At 40.1% G+C, this 16,420-nt stretch overlaps 1 protein-coding gene across 1 annotated transcript; it reads right to left on the minus strand.

Moving 5' to 3' along the window:
* Positions 1-1,301: 1,301 nt before the first annotated feature.
* fra10ac1 (FRA10A associated CGG repeat 1) lies at positions 1,302-16,370 on the minus strand. The gene is made up of 14 exons (XM_070927221.1): positions 16,293-16,370; positions 15,589-15,668; positions 15,355-15,447; positions 14,618-14,663; positions 14,291-14,367; positions 13,999-14,082; positions 13,701-13,785; positions 12,144-12,189; positions 5,320-5,433; positions 4,445-4,487; positions 3,778-3,923; positions 3,511-3,561; positions 2,022-2,106; positions 1,302-1,491 (listed from the first exon to the last, which is right to left on the minus strand). The coding sequence occupies exons 1-14, from the start codon at positions 16,308-16,310 to the stop codon at positions 1,449-1,451; spliced, it is 1,011 nt and encodes a 336-aa protein (XP_070783322.1). The 5' UTR covers positions 16,311-16,370; the 3' UTR covers positions 1,302-1,448.
* Positions 16,371-16,420: the final 50 nt, after the last annotated feature.

Below are 16,420 nucleotides of genomic sequence, written 5' to 3' on the forward strand. Positions count from 1 at the left end.
AGCAACATTGCTGCAGCAGTGCACTCCAGTATGTGTGTGGTTCGAGTGAAATCTTGTGGGACACTTCAGCTTGTCAACCTCTGCGCCAACACGACCAAAATATGAATGTTAACTTGTTAATCATCATCATATTCATATATTCTGGATGCAATGAAGGAGAAAGAGTAAATTTAATTTTACGTATGTTAAACTGGCGATTAACTTTTTGTGGAAAAACCATACGAAACAAATAATTTTTCAAGTATTGTGTCTTAAACATGGCAGCAAGGGGAGCTTTACATTTTAAAAAGGTGTTGTTATTTGAGATTATTTGGGGTTGTTATAAGGGCTCTAAATGTGCGCACATGTGAAGGCAAGAATTTTTAACCAAGAAAAACAGATGTTGACAACACAATTGATCAACTGTAAATGCATCCAGGTGTACAAGTACAGCCAGGGGCCACATCATCTCCCACCGCCACTCAGAAACAACAGGCTGTTATCACTCAATGTGCCATTTACTACACTTAACCACCTGTTAGATCACATTGCCATGAATCACACGGTAAATGACCTCCCGAGAAAGCTGAGAAGAAAGTTATAACGAGACAGACTGAGCAGTAAGAGGTAGAGGAATTGTCTTTATTTAAGCCAAGGACTATAATCTCCCAGCAACCTCACGCAGTTTCCCTCTCTGGAAGTTAAAGTCAAGGCAGCGCTTCAATCGGCCAGAGGGACCTCTCGAGCTAATCCTTGTTGTCTTTTTGTAAATGCAGAGAGCTTGATGTATTAACGACTGATTACTACTAGAGTGCTGCTGTGGAAAAGTTATCGAATCTATAGAGCAGATTCAATTAATGAGGGATAACTTTAGGTAACACTAACAAGTCTACAGCTACTAACGGTGTGTGAGGCTGTAAGATAACGTCAGCAAGCTAGCATGCTCACAATGACAATGCTAACATGCTGATGATGTTAAAACAGGTACCAACCATGTTCCCATCAGCATGTTAGCATCTAACAGCTGCTAATTAGTGCTAAACACAAAGTATAACTGAGGCTTAAGGGAATGTCATTATCTTTTCAAATATTAGTTATTAAGCAATATTGTGAAAAGTGAAGGCATCAATATAGTAATGACAATTCATCCCAAAGGAACATAAATGTCTGCACCAAATTGACAGACTGACAGACGGACATAGCCATCCCTCGAGCCATGCTGCATACCAACTATTTTCAATTCTTTTCCACCGTGATAGTGATGAGATTGAACCGGAGATGATGACAGACATGGAAATCAAAGACTCAGACAGGTACAGGGTAAACATCATGTTTATTTCTGTAGCAGTAATGGCACATACAGTTGGAGAAACCTACATAAACACAAGACTCAAACAGAACACGCTTAATGTCAGTGGCGCGTGGAAGGAGGTGTAGTCACAGCAGGGTTGCCGCTGATACCAGCAGAGTCAAAGAAACATGTCTTCAAAGTACTCATCAAACTCCTCCTCCCTAGACGGATAAAACAAACAACATCACAGAAATGTTAGTTGCTGTCATGCACGGTGCCGACACTGACTGTTAAATGCGTTGTATGGGTGGCCCCTGACTAACTCCGGCAGAGTTAGCGTTATGCTTTTTTTTAAAGATCTCATTTACATTTTATTCAGGCTCTAGACAATATGAAATGATGTGGAGCACCAACATTGGTACAGAATACAAACAAATGACTAGAGGCGAGTTTCGCTCATACACTACTTGTGCTTGAATAAACACCTCGTACTGTCGACCTCTTCAGTAACATTGTATCTCTCTGAGAGCAGAAATCCAAAAGTCAGGAGAAGCGTGACAGGAGCAGGTTAACGGTTTAGTGACTTTCCTGACAGTTCAGAACAGCTTTGTGCGGGGTATCTAAGTGGTCTACATACTGTGCTATATAGAGATGCGTAACCTTTGTAGGCTAAGTGGTAAAGACTGTCTCTGATGGTTTTACAACAGCTTACTGGGGGTGCTTTAATATGAACGTTAGCTGTTAACCTCACCTTGACTTTTCCTCCACTGCAGGGGCGGGTCCTCTCCAGTGGTCGGCTTCCGATTGGCCCTCTGGCTTATCGCCAGCTTCAGAGTCTAGTGGGAGAGTTTCAGAGGTTTGTCAGTCACACTTCCGGGACAGAAAATTAGGTCGACCAGTAACCCTTGACCTTCATCAGTTCTAATGTCAGGGTCTTCACTGCTAGCCTCACATGGCAAAAAAGTCATCTGACCGGCTCAGTTTCTGCTTAGAGATTTAAGTCTGGAAACAACCAATTGAGATTTGAATCACCTTCGCCAGAGATGTATCTGACCTATCAGCTAATGTTCAGGAAGCAAACTAAACATTAACGTAAACATATTTATTCAGAAACAAGTTTTGGTGGATAGTTTCTAGTGAACTAATTGTATGTTTCCAGAGTAGCAGCTGTGTATTTTCTCAGTTTAAGAATCATAGACAAATACCAATGACAGCTTTGGGAGAGGTGAATCCATTCAGTAAAGTTATGGAAGGGTTCATTTTATGTTTTAGTGAAAGAGATAACTGTCTGAATTCACAGTCCAATCCACAGTCTGAATTACTAACCGGGTAAAGCAGGCAAAGCTTGGGCCACAGACACCCATCACCCCAAAAAACCCTTGGTGGGTCAGTTGGCTTATGGTAATCTGATTTACTACAATTTGTTAGGAATAATTCAGTCTCAACTGCATTACTACCTAATCATGAGGCGGTATAATGGGGGGGGCAATAGGGGCCCAGCGGCATATTTTTGCCCCCTAACATTTCCAAATCTGGCAAGGGCCAAACCAAATAAAAATTATGGGTTAGCTTCACAAACCACCCTAGATGGGTGCTATTTTCCAGGAAACAGTGCTTCCATAACCTTAAATCCCCTAACCCCCGCTGAATGCATCGCTCACAAATAACATGATGTTCTCGGATTCCTGCATTGAATCAAGTGCAGCCTTCAACCACTGCTTCAAACATGTGCGACTGAGAAAGAATAAGAAGAAAGAAAGAAAGTGTGTTTGTGTGTGGATACCAATTCATGTTGAACTCAATGACATGTACTATGGACAGAGAAAGTTTGTTTTTGTCTACACCTACAACCATCCACCCACCTATCCATCCAGACTGTGGAATAAACAGAACAGGGACACAGGGGTGAAGACATAATTCATTTCATGCTGCTCATGATGAAGGGCAAAAAGACAAGGAAAAAAGCAAAACAGTTGAGAGGAATGCTGAGAAAGCCAGTTGAGCAAAAGCAGAGCTGCTGTCGGTCTATTACTATTAACTACTCGGCTAATGGATGTGTTTCCAGAAAGGACTGTCAGGGTGTTTTCACTCCAGAAGTTTGGAGGAGTGTGACGGCCTAGAGGCCTGGGGGAGTAGATCATAAACTGTCCAATGTGTGTAAATGGGGGAGGTACTTCTGTGTGTGTGTGTGTGTGTGTGTGTGTGTGTGTGTGTGTGTGTGTGAGAGTTATGAATGCTACCTTTGTCCGAGTCCTGCGACTCCCCTGAGCTGCTGGAAGAGGCGGAGCGATCTGTGCAGAAACAGAGAGAGAGTTATACAATAAGATATGTTTTAACCAAAAGGGAGTTGTTACAAAATAATAATGTCAAACAAAAGAGAAAAATGGGAATGATATAATTTCCGAGAACAAAACATAAACAAGGCTGCTCCCACAGGCTGTTCCTATCTGATGAGATTACCGCCCTATTTAATGGGACAGTTTATTTGGTTAGGAGAGGAGTCTTACCTCTCTGCCTCTTGTGTTTGTTTTTGTGCTTCTTGGAGTGTGAAGACGATCTCTTCCTCTTCTTCTTCTTCATCTTCTTCTGTGGGGGCTCCTGGTTCTCCTCCGATAACCTTTTAGTCTTTGTCTTTGCTTTCACCTCTTTCCTCCTACAAACAGAATCACACTTTGAACAAACTGTTTTCACAATAAAAACATCACCTGAAATCCTTCAGGACCAAAGGCACTTTCAGAGGCACATGAAAGAATCTTGGCAAGCATTTTAAAACTATACTATAAAACTATACAGTTTTGTTATAAAGTCCGGTGGATGTCTTTTAGAATCTTAACAAACTGTAAAAAGCCTTGGTATTGCATATCTAATGCCTGACTTTTGACAGATTACAGTCATCTTTACTCAGATTTCCATCCATAACAGGCTAAAGCTACAACATCACATTCAGTTGTGTCAAGATTCCACCTGTAAAAATAAGAAATGTGATAAATAATCATGACAGTCTGACTTGGAAGGTCAGGCGGGAGACATAAATCGTGGTTCGAATCCTAAACCCTTGCATGCTGCAAAATAATGTGCTGACTGTCCATGGTGACCTGCCCTACTTCTAGCAGACCCAAAGATCTACATCTTTAATGTAAAAATGTCTCAAAGGTGAAAAGTATGTTAGCTTACTTGTGGTGGTAGTTGAGTTTGAAAGAGCATTCAGGGCACAGTCCTAGTATGAAAAACAATAGCAGGATGAGGTCAAAGTTGTGCTGATAATATATATTTTTTGACAGATACATGTATATACATGTGTGTAGTTGGGCATTATACTTCAGAAACCTGTTTGATAGTTTACCATAAGCTTTTAAATGTTATTTATTATTACTTTACTGATTTATCAACTTCTGGTGAGGGTTGACTCATGAATGAAAAGCAAATTTTTTGTGTTTTACTCTAAATTAATGTTGTAACCATGATGTATTTCTGGTAAATAATTTACATATAAACTAAAGAGACGAGGACCAAGGACAGAACCCTGTGGAACTCCTATTTTACTCTCTCAGAAAGATGTTTTCTCACTCTTTATAATAACATACTAAGATTTGCAACTTTGTGAAATTTAATGTTTAGGTGTTTTGAGAAATCTATTACTCTAATCCATGTTCATTCATTAATTCCAACATCATCCCTTATCCATTACATTTCTCCAATGTGCCGTATTAAGTTCATGCTCCAGGGTCACCAGACAATGTTTAATTACTGTCAAAACATTTAGGACTTGAATTCAAAATTACAACTAATTGGAAAACATTTTTAGTTGATGAGGAGAAACAACATGTCTGGGTGTGACCTGTTGCACTTGCTTGCTTGTCATTTCCTGCTTGACTGACTTCACTATGACTGGTGGGTCCTCTAATTACGGTAATTATTCTAACAGGATTTTCTGCAGTATGATACCAGAAGGAGGATTATTATGAGCCGGGTCTTACCCCCACCGTGCCACAGCCACACACACACACACATTTTACAAAGAATGACCAGAGGAAATACTGAGTATTTACTGAGTTTGACCAATGCATTTCTCTTCTCGCCATGTTCCACGTAGGCAAAATTCACCTCCCAGCTTTTTAGGCCTTCCTGCTTCTCGCAACGTTTGTTTCCACACTGGAACTGACCTAGAGGACCAGAGAGCACATGTTCTATATACATGCAAAGATATATTTCAATGACATTTACATTCACATGATATTTTAGCCATCTGTCTCTTATCCACAGCAATTTCTGAGGAACTTTCTGTTCTGTCAGAACCCTGACAGTGAATGCACAAATAACCTTGTGTGAAAAGATTTACTGCATGATGTAGACAGAATTTAAGAATTAAAAAATAACAGAATTGACGCAAGTAGAAGGGACTAGTATAGAACGAAAGGCAAATATGTTATTTTAGGATTAAGAAATGCAGACTATAAATCTCCAAACACTTCAGATTCTGTCAGGCAACCTCCAAACCCCACTGCTCCCCCTCACCCCCCTCCGTCTGTCTCTGCACCCCTTCCCCCTTATCCCCCTGCTCCTTCTCATCTCCCTTTCTTCACCTCACCCTCATCCCCTCAGGCCTCCCTTCAGCCGCTGCACAGCCTGCCTATTATCCCACGAGGAGCTTAAGGTGGCATTGATCTGGTCTCTGGGGGTTCCTCCAGATTGTAGCAGAGGGAGCGAGTGCGTCAGAGCAGTCCTTTATTGGCACATGGGTGAAAAATCCGTCTTGCTCTGCGTGAGGAAAGCCTGCCTAAGATCGAGATTCTATAAACATTCAGGTGAGGTGACGCTGGCAGTCACGGCTTCAGGCCACTCGAGTCACAGAGCAGAGTCTCCCTTCATGTGCTGTATTAGATTAAGGATCTATGACGTCAGCTAAAAAAGACACTTCTGGCTCCAGCCCTGGATTGTGTTGAAGTTGACTGGGGTTATTTGGGAGGGGCTGAAGTTATATACCATCAAAAGGCATAGAGACCATGAATGATAGCTGTTGAGATATTCCAATCTGGACCAAAGTGGTGGACTGCAAAACCATTGCCATACCTAGAACCACACTGCCAGCGTGGCTAAATATTACATTCATTAATAAATCAACCAATTCTTTATCATAGAAAAAACAGCAATAATTTGATGGCTTAAATTGATCATTTCAAATGAAGTGTTTTGTTTTTTAATGAACACTAATAAACACTTTATTTGTATGTTCATCTACATTTAAAATGTCTTAAAGTGAAGACAAACTGCAAATGCCAGCGTATCCCTTCAAGTCCTCAATGACTGGCCCTTTCTGACACTATATGGGTGTGACTTGGGACCGGGCCATCTTCACCACTCTGTGCCAACGTGACGCCATAAGCGGTGAAATGTGCCTAAGAGAATCCTGTCTTCACCATCATCAGTGACGTCAAGTACAATCGCACTGGAATTCCTCCAATACATCCTACTCTCTCCATTACGCACATAAAGAAATAAATCAGTCAAACTGTTTGTACACACACCAGCTTTTATCTGTACAAAAAAAGGAGGAAAAAGTCTATGCTTTGCCTACACAAAACTGAGCGCCCTTGAACAAGGTACAGCATCCCCCCGCTGCTGCAGAGATGCAGCTCAGTGTCGAATATAAAAGAATGTGATATATTTGAAGGTTACAACATGGAGAGTGTGAATATGTCTAACCCTCCAGCTACTCACAACCGCAAATGTGGCGGAGGAGTCAATAGAAATCTGTTTCTGGACAACTTCTTTTGAAATAAATGTCAAAAACAAAATCATAATCAAGGTCAGGAAACAATTCTTATTATTCACTTATTTCTGATTCAGCCCCCTGGTCCCACATTTTCCCACATGAAAGCTAATAAGCACAACTTCAGTCACTGCTGCTGTGCTCAGAAAGCAGATTTTTTAAAATTGTGCCACACAGGGCATCTATAGTTTACAAAATAAGCTTTGCACAAAAGCTCATGTAAATGTTTTAGAAAAAAAGGATCTTGTTGTTGACAAGTAGTGGGTATCCTCACACATCAGGTGATTCTCACATGCTCCATGAAAATAGCTGGCATCAGGTTGGCTGAGTAAACCCGTTAAGAGAGGAAACTCCTGTCCTTTTACGTCAATGGTTACTAATGCCACCAGCCAGCAGCCTGAGATCAAGACTGATACACCACAGGACAGATGGCTGCATGATTAACATTCACTGGATGAAGTCGCAGGGCAGTGACCTGAGTCAGAGCTCTTTCACTTTTTATTCACTCTGGGGTAGATGTTAAAAGTTCACGCACACAACACATTATTATGAATCTAGGCCTGTTTTTAGAAAAAAATATTATCACTGAACCTGCTCATTAAAGTTCATGGGGTATTCTGACTACGCTATTGCTATTATACCAAACACGTCAAGTTGACTGCAAACACTTGCTTATTACAAGATGGCTGTGGATACATTTCTGTTACATGAGACCAGTTGACAGTTGATCTTATTTAAAGGAATAGTTTGACATTTTAGGGAAACACGTTTTTCCATTTTCTTATCGAGAGGTAAATAATAAGATCAATACCACTTTCGTGTCTGTGCGCGAGTATGAAGCTACAGCCAGGAAGTCGGCTTAGCTTAGCATAAAGAGTGGATCTGTACGAAGGTAACAAAATCTATATAAATTCACAAATTTTTACACTTTGTTTTTTGTATGGTTTAAACAAATGATAATTAAACATGTTCATTAGTGAGATTTAGAGATGCTGGTAGGTGGATTTTACCTTCAGACAGGGCCAGGCTAACTGTTACCCCCGGTTCCCAGTCTTTATGCTAGGCTAAGCTAACTGGCTGCTAGCTGTAGCTTGTGGTGTGGTATCAATCTTCTCATCCAACTCTCAGCAAGAAAGCGAATAAGCGTACTTCCCAAAATGTCAAACTATTCCTTTAATGTCACAGCTTTCAAGAATAGCTGCCGTTGTAAAACTATAAATTATATCACGAAGATGCCAAATACTCTCATCAGCTTCTACTGCAGGCTAGTGAGTACCTTGTATGTGTAGAATGCTGCTGCAAAGGTACATAGAGTAGTGAATAAGAGGAATGATCAGTGCTGGCCATACATATATAGCCCAAACAAATAGATTTGCACCCACCAAAAATCATTTCTTGTTTCCTTAAAAAAGTACAGTCCTGATTGAGAAGTCTGTCAGAATGCTGCATTCATGTGCAATAGTTATTGTGTTTGTGAATTCAGTGCTGTTTTCCAGACAACTCTTGACACTCACCACCCCCTACCCCGGCCCCTCCTCGGGGTCGACCACCTTTAATAAATTCTCAGCCTGTGGGAAACACTGAATGGTCCACACTCACTGCCCCCAGGCAGATTTTTCAAATATTGGGAACGTAACCGGCATCCATAAGACTGAATCTTTTTCCAACCACACAGTCCCACCTCTGACTCTTGATCAGATTGAGCCTTCTTATGTCTGTCTTTTACATTGACAAGCAGTCAGTGTGAGTGTGGGCTAATGAGCTATCATTTCTAACACTTAAAATACACCCAGTTACCTCTCCAAGGCTGATTTATTTTGTCTGGCACAATAGAGTCCAGCAGAATATCCTTAAAAACCTTGTATATATTGGAACCCAGACCAGGCTAGAGCAACTGAGAGGATCTCACCTTTAAATTGGGATATCGTTTTCATTTTACAGAAACAGCAAATGAAGGGAAACTGCCAGGATATTATAAGACGACTTGTGAGCAGACTACATGCTGTACGTGAACCTGACAAATAAGTCTAAGGATGGAGCACAGGTAGGATCTGACTGGTAAATGGAAGAAAACTGAAATGCATCAAAAACAAGTACAAATGCTGTGTCACAAACTGAAATCCAAATGACAATTAAAAATTAATTAAAATCTAAAGTCAGCAAGTCAACCATGACGCCACAATGCAGGTTTAAAGTGGCCTCACACTCCAGCTAACAGTGTTAGTTAAAGAAAGGCGGCAGAGGTAGGTCAAACCTGATTCCTGCACAGTGAGTAAAAGTGTGGTAGGAAGCATGTTAAAAACATTTTTAAAAGACAGGAAAGTTACACAAGTCAAGACCATAGTCCATTTACTTTGACAGGAGACCCACCAAAAAAAAAAGCCGGGCCTCAACTACCTTTGGCCTTTAACCTCCTCCTGACAGCAAGATAAAAGCTTATACCAGAAGGGAAACGCACAGAAAAACATGACTTGGAATGAAGCGCCTGCGTGTCTTACAACCCACATGCATATCTGCTCCAGTGTTTAAGACATTTTAATATCCAATATGCTCATTCAAAGAGGGATTTATCTTATTACAAAAAACATGCCTCACATATTGAAGCAAAGATGATATTTGGCAAAATACTTCCATCATATCCTTATGTGCTGATGTGTAAAGTGAGCAGTAAATGTGAGCAAGGAATTACATGGAGTTTGGTTACATGACTTAAAGGTACCATGTGAAGTTTTTGACCACTAGTAGCGCTATGGAGCAATGTTTTTACTAGTGGACCCCTGATTTGTTTACATCATGTGCACACAAAGATGCATATGCAGACAATGGGATACACACTCCTGCTACTATTTTCACGCTATTCTAATCATCAACAGTTGGTGGCAGTAACATACAAAGAAGCATAGCAAGGTGAAATGAAGGTAGGGAAAAATACAACTGTAAACTAGCAAACACTGATAGAACAATGATGATTTAACCTGTTTGTTAGACCTCAAGAATACACACAATGTGTTTTGGTGAGAAACAAATAATTTTTGTTTCTTTACAAAAAAAACCACCAGGGACCTTTAAGGTCTCTTTGTAGGTGTTCTCACTTTAGAGCTCAAAGACTTTCTGGCATTCTCATACACAGCTGGAAGAATTCATGTGAATCTTTCAGAGGTACGAATGTTTCTGGACTAGACAAAAGGGAGGAGGATGAGCAGGAGGTAAAAGTAAATCTCATTCTTCCTTAAGATGTAGGGAAACATACGACTCCTGGGGGAGGATGACATGCGATCCTGCTCTCATGTACTTGATTCAAGGACATCGTCTTTCCCTTCTCTTCCTCCATTTTTTTTTTTTTTTTTTAAAGGAAAAATATTTCAACCTCTAACAGAAGAGAGAAGGAAAGCTTTTAGCGCTGCACATTCCTTCACCTCATCACACTGTGTCCATGAAAAGAAAGGTCAGTGCTCTTCATAATCCACCTGATTGATTGAGTAGTCGGCATTACCTAATACCAACCTGACCTGAAGTGCACAGATAGCAGGAGACGATAAGAGGACGATTTCCAAAAAGGTGTCTGTGGCAGAGCGAGAGTGTGCGGTGCCCCTAATAAGGAGATGCAGGATCAGTTTGATTGGGGAAAAGTTCAGTCTTGTCTCATTTTAAGCCTGTAGGGAGTCTGGCCATCTGATGAGCACTATATCTGAGCCTGGACTAACAACATTTAATCCAGGTGTAACTAATTGAACCATAAACCAAGCTTTCTTGGTGATGATGCAGTTTGAACAGATTTTGAAACTCAAACAAACTCAAGTCATACTGAGTCCATGATAAACACTTCTTTCACCTTTAACTTGCAACACAAACACTTTTAACTTTCACAGTGTTTTCTCCACCTCTGAATGAGGACGCTGGGTCCACGTTACAGAACTGGATTAGTATTGATTTCACTGGAGAGTTTAGTGTCCCGTGCTCTAAATAGTGCTTAATAAGTACTTCCCTAGGAATTATTAACGTAGACAAGTCACAGACGTGACAGTTGAAGTGAGGTGCCTCTGACCTGATTTAATCCCACTTCCTGTAGAGTATTGCTACAAGGGGTGAACTGTCAGAGACCAGGATTACACAGTCTTAATCTGGAACAATATATTGGCTTAGTCAGCTTTCTCAGACATACTGTGTATGTTTGTGAGGCTGCACTGATGTAAACATAAGTGTGTGCGAGTGTAAGTGTGTCTGTGTGGCTCAAAGCATATCAATGATCAGTCGAGGCAACTTTAGCCTCACTGAGTTGCTGATATTATTCAGCCAGGTAAACCTATAAATGTCTGTCACTGTCACACGTAGGAGCGCTGGACAGAGAGAAGGTGTTGTACTAATCCTGAACAATTAATAGACAGTAGTCATCGAAGCACTGCCAAACTGTCGAAGGTAGGCTCCATCACAAGTGCAGAGGTACAATGAGGTTTTTCTTTGGGTGTGAAACATAAACAGGAAGCCAAAATGTTAGATGTGGTGAATCAACAGATCAATCAATAACTGAATGGCGCAAATAAGAGCAATGAGTAAACAAGAAAACAAACAGAAAACTCAAGTAACAGGTCAAATATTTGAAAGGTTTTTTTGATGCCATTCTGACAGGCCAACAAGTCAAAGTAAAATGAAACAAGCAGATTAGTCTCGTACTCTTATATGTGGAGTGACTTGTGTTGGGGAGCATCCACAGTATGTTATGTACGGCTGCTTAAATTGTCTTTATCTTTGTCGCCATCTAGTGGAGAAGGTTGTGAACTGTTTCGTGGGCATGTTAACAGGAGACACAACTGTGTCCCAAATCTTGTATCTTTCGGGAGCCGTTTCACCACCATCCACAGTTTATTTCAGCACGCTCAAAAATCGTCTGTATTTAGTATGCATACTGTCTGCTTTGGGTACACTTCATTTTGTCACTTTTCCAGTATGAACACACTACATAAACTAAAAACCTGCTTACAATTAGCATGTAGTATGGATTTGGGACACGCCACTTCTCCATCCTAATCTTGTTTATCTCTAATTAAGATCACTATACTTACTGCATAGTGTTGTAAATTAGGATAATTTTGGGCTATGCCATACCTTTGCCAGAGACAACTTCATTCTCAGTCCGCCATCGAAATCCAAACTGTTGGGCACAAATTTAAATAGATCCATATAAATTATCAAGATCATTAACAATGAAACAGCCACACAGAATAAATTACTTATGTTTTTCCCTTAAATTAATCACATAAACCTTAAATTAAGCTTGTAAAACTTGTAAAGCTTATAAAGTATATGTCTTTGAATAGTCATTAGCATTCGATTTGCATTAGCATTTGTTTCAGTGGAATAATTCAGTGCGTCAGGGTCTGAACGCTGCTGCAGCAGCCTAACCACTCCATCATAACAGATCAAAATTAAATGTTAAAGCTTCAGAAGATGGGAACAGCTACAATGATGAGGACATTGTTTACAAAAATGTCTATCATGTTTTCTTGTGAATGGATGCTTTGCATACACATTTACACCTTACTCTAAATGTAATTTGGGGTGATCGGTGATCAGATGATGCAGTCATTAGTATTTCTGCCAGTGCGTTTACACGGCTCTCATAGCACACTGTCTGTGGGTGCATCAACATGCTGCCACACCTCATTTAACACAACTGATCAAAATTTGACTAAACTTGTAGGAATGATGCAACTCACGCCTGCATTTGCAACCATTAACAAATTAGAATCATTTGTGAGGAAATCTGTATTTATGTAGCAGATAGGTTTTAAGTTATGACACTTCTAATTGTAACTATAGTGCCTCTAACAACTACAGCTTAATTGACATGTTATGTATTATATATGTATGGCATCTGTCAGAGATTAGAACAGAGTACAGCATCATCAGACCAAACAGTGCAGCTATGGAGCCATAAGTACTCTGCCCTTGGGTTTAACATATTGTCAGTTTTAAAGCTTGGCCTCACACCAGAATGGCCCAGTGATCACGAGAGACAGAGCACAGTGCCAAAACACATCAAACCCCTAGCATTTATCTTAAATGGGCCAGTAGCAGTGGAGATTAGCGTCTGAGTTATAAAATTTTAACCTTTACTCATGGCACCACCACTGGGACAATTAGTGTCATTTTGGAGCGCAGTGCAAAAATGGATCATATTGCCAAGTCCTGGCAGCAGTGAGGTGTCTCTCTATACTCATTGTATGACTTTCTGTCTCTGTATTCTGTAAATGTTGTAACTTATGTTTCAGCATATAAGAAATTATGTTTTCACCTCCTAATGCCAGCCTCCTAATGGAGTACATAACATACGTACGCAATCATTAGGATTCTGCCATACTGTTATTTGTATGTCTGAATATTCCGACAACATTGGCTCAACCTCATAACAACACAGCACAGATACACAAAAAAAATCCTTTAATTTCTTGTCTGAAACTCAATTCTTATTTCAGCATTTTACTTCTGTGACATCTTCTAAATGTTGAGCCACTATATTGAAAATCGTCCATAATCATGAGGCGACAGGAGCCACTTGTGCTTTCACATTGTCTGACATTTACTGAACGCCTATTGCTGCTGTGTTTCTGTTTAAACTGGGTAATAAATCAATCAATAAATCATTCTGGCCATTTATCCCACCTTGTTTTCCTTGTATCTGCTGAGGTCAGCTATGCAGTACTCTTTGAACAACTTGTCGTAATACCTCTTGGCAAGGTCTTTTTCCCTGTAACAGAGGAAGTCCAGAAGTAGAAGACAACACAAACACATCTGAAACTAACTGACTAACTAATAAGCACACGTTTCTTGTGGATTCAGAGTTCCAACATACTTACAATTCCTTTACAGATAAACATTTTCAGAAGAGAAAAGAGCAATAATCAAAAGCACACTGAATATTGGAGCAGCATGCATGGATAAGTTGACTGTGGATGATCACCATGTCATATCGTCCTCGTCCTCGTCCCTCCAGAGGAAGCGATGATTCTCGCGCAGCACGTCCAGATCTGTTTTGTCTTTGGATCTGAGGGAAAGGAAAGATTAAACAAGAAGGCTTATAATCACAAACACACAGATAAAGAGAACTAGTGTAATCTGTAATTAAAAATATTATTGGAAGAAAACAATGCATAACCAACGGTCTGTTATGGTTAATGCATTCTCATTCGTTTTAGCCCAGAGCGACAGCAGATGACTGATTGTCAAGCTTGACTGTGAGACACAATACTCACACAGAGCGCTTGAAGTCAGCCATCTGTCCTCCGTAATAAAGTATGTAGTCACTGACAAACTTCTTATGTCGCTCAAACTGGAGAAATCTGCTTTAAGGTCTGTCTCTCTTTGAGTGTTAACTTTTGCACACTGTGAACTGCAGAAACAACTGAAATGTCCCACATTCCTTAGTAGTTTTAATGCCTTTTAATGAAGGCAACTAAGCACTTAGACCTACATGAAATTAGCATATTATATGGGATTTTTATATGATTTTTTAACATATGTATATGGCATAATGTATGTAGTTCATTCAATCATCATCAAGATAAATTGAAAAAGGATACAGCATTCATTGAAATCAGGTGGGCTCTTCTGTTCCTGGCTTCCTCTCTGTAAACACAGAAAACACAATGAGAATGGTTAATAATGTGCGACATTGCATACTTCAGGAGTGTAAATAATTGCATTATGTAGATAGCAGAGAGAAAACAGATCACTCAAACTATTCCAGTAGTTTGTCCTGTGTGATGAAAATGTCTGGGTGCATCTCTAAATGACTTAGTATAAAATGAGCATTTTCTTTTTTGTTTTGAGTATCTTGGTCTCACCAAAGTACATTTTTTGAAACATGGATCAAAAGTGAGAACAATGGAGTGACAGGATACAATTATAACACAAAGGAATTATGGTGCCATTTGGTTTTATTAGAAGCATAAATTAACAAAAACACACATCTTCTCTGGATGGTAATGCAAAGACAATGGAGAAATGAATCTAATTGTGGCAGTAATGACGGGTTTTCAAACATGGAAATTTAAATTGGGTTTCTCTGATTTTAATTGTGTCATACATCATGTGCACACAAAACGCAAATAAAATCGCAGTTTGATAGAATGATTTCATTTCACTATTGGCAATCCCTATATATTATTAGAACTGACATTAATCGCAATGTGAGCAGGTGAATGCATGTGACTAAAAAGGAATAACAATTATTTTGAGATGAGCTATGAATAGGAAGCTCTGCTATGATTATAGATGAAACAAAATGTAAAACTAAATGACTCATACTGTACCGTACCTGTCCAGTTCATTAGAGTGTAAACTCCGGTGAGCCATCTTGGAGTGCCGACCTTTCTGGAATGGCTTCTGTAAGATTTCCTCCTCACGTTTCCTGACAAAGGCACAAACAAATACAAAAAGCTTGTGTTACTGGAGGAGGCTGTCTGCTCTCGTGAGTCTCCATGCAAGCTACTAGAGACAAAAGTAAAGATGGTAGAATAAGCCTATATAATTCTATTATCTTTAATTTTACCTTTTAAGGCCTCTCTCTGAGGACTCCCCCTGCTCATCTTCGTCACTGAAGTCGGAGTCATAGCCTCCACCTCCGTGCACCTGGGGAAACACAGGAACATCCAAGCATACATGATGCACTTCCACACACAAACAGACCTGCTTACAGAATGATGCATATTCAACAAAATATATACACAGCCATCCAGAAACATGCACAATAACCTGTGACAGTTTACAAAGTAGCCTGAGCACTCTCACAAAGTTTTCTCCCCTCCCCACACGTCAGGTTATGACCGGCCATACAGTAAATATGACGCCATGTACCAACGTCTAATCAAATCTGATCAAAAGTCACCATTGTCATCTGCTGCACATGTTCCTCTCCATCACCGCCATCTACGGTGTAAGTTAACGTTATTATCCACTTTTAGATACAACAAAGTCTTTTGAGACAGGCTTTATCATGAGGGGCAAATTAACGTTACATACATTTGGTTTAGCATTAGTCATTGGACTTTTTTGCTTAAAGCGTGACTGTAAACAGCGAAGCCGTCGGGAATGAAGAGAGTAATGTCAATAGAGGGACCTCTGGGCAACTGGCTAACTTATCTTTAGGCTAACGTTTCCTGCTAACTGCCTAGTAACAAATAGATGACACGCTAAATATTCTTCCAGCCTTATTTGCATAAACATTGATTTTCGACATTAAACGATAGGCGCTACCTTCACGAGATTATCCATGAGTTCCCACACGTTAGTTTCCAGCTATTGCTGGCTGTTGTTTACAAAATGAGAAGCACGTCGCCGGATGATGACGTGGCACAGCAACTCGCGGTGTGATGACGTTCGGT

Source organism: Enoplosus armatus, chromosome 20 (assembly GCF_043641665.1).
Source record: "Enoplosus armatus isolate fEnoArm2 chromosome 20, fEnoArm2.hap1, whole genome shotgun sequence".
NCBI classification, from domain to species: domain Eukaryota; kingdom Metazoa; phylum Chordata; class Actinopteri; order Centrarchiformes; family Enoplosidae; genus Enoplosus; species Enoplosus armatus.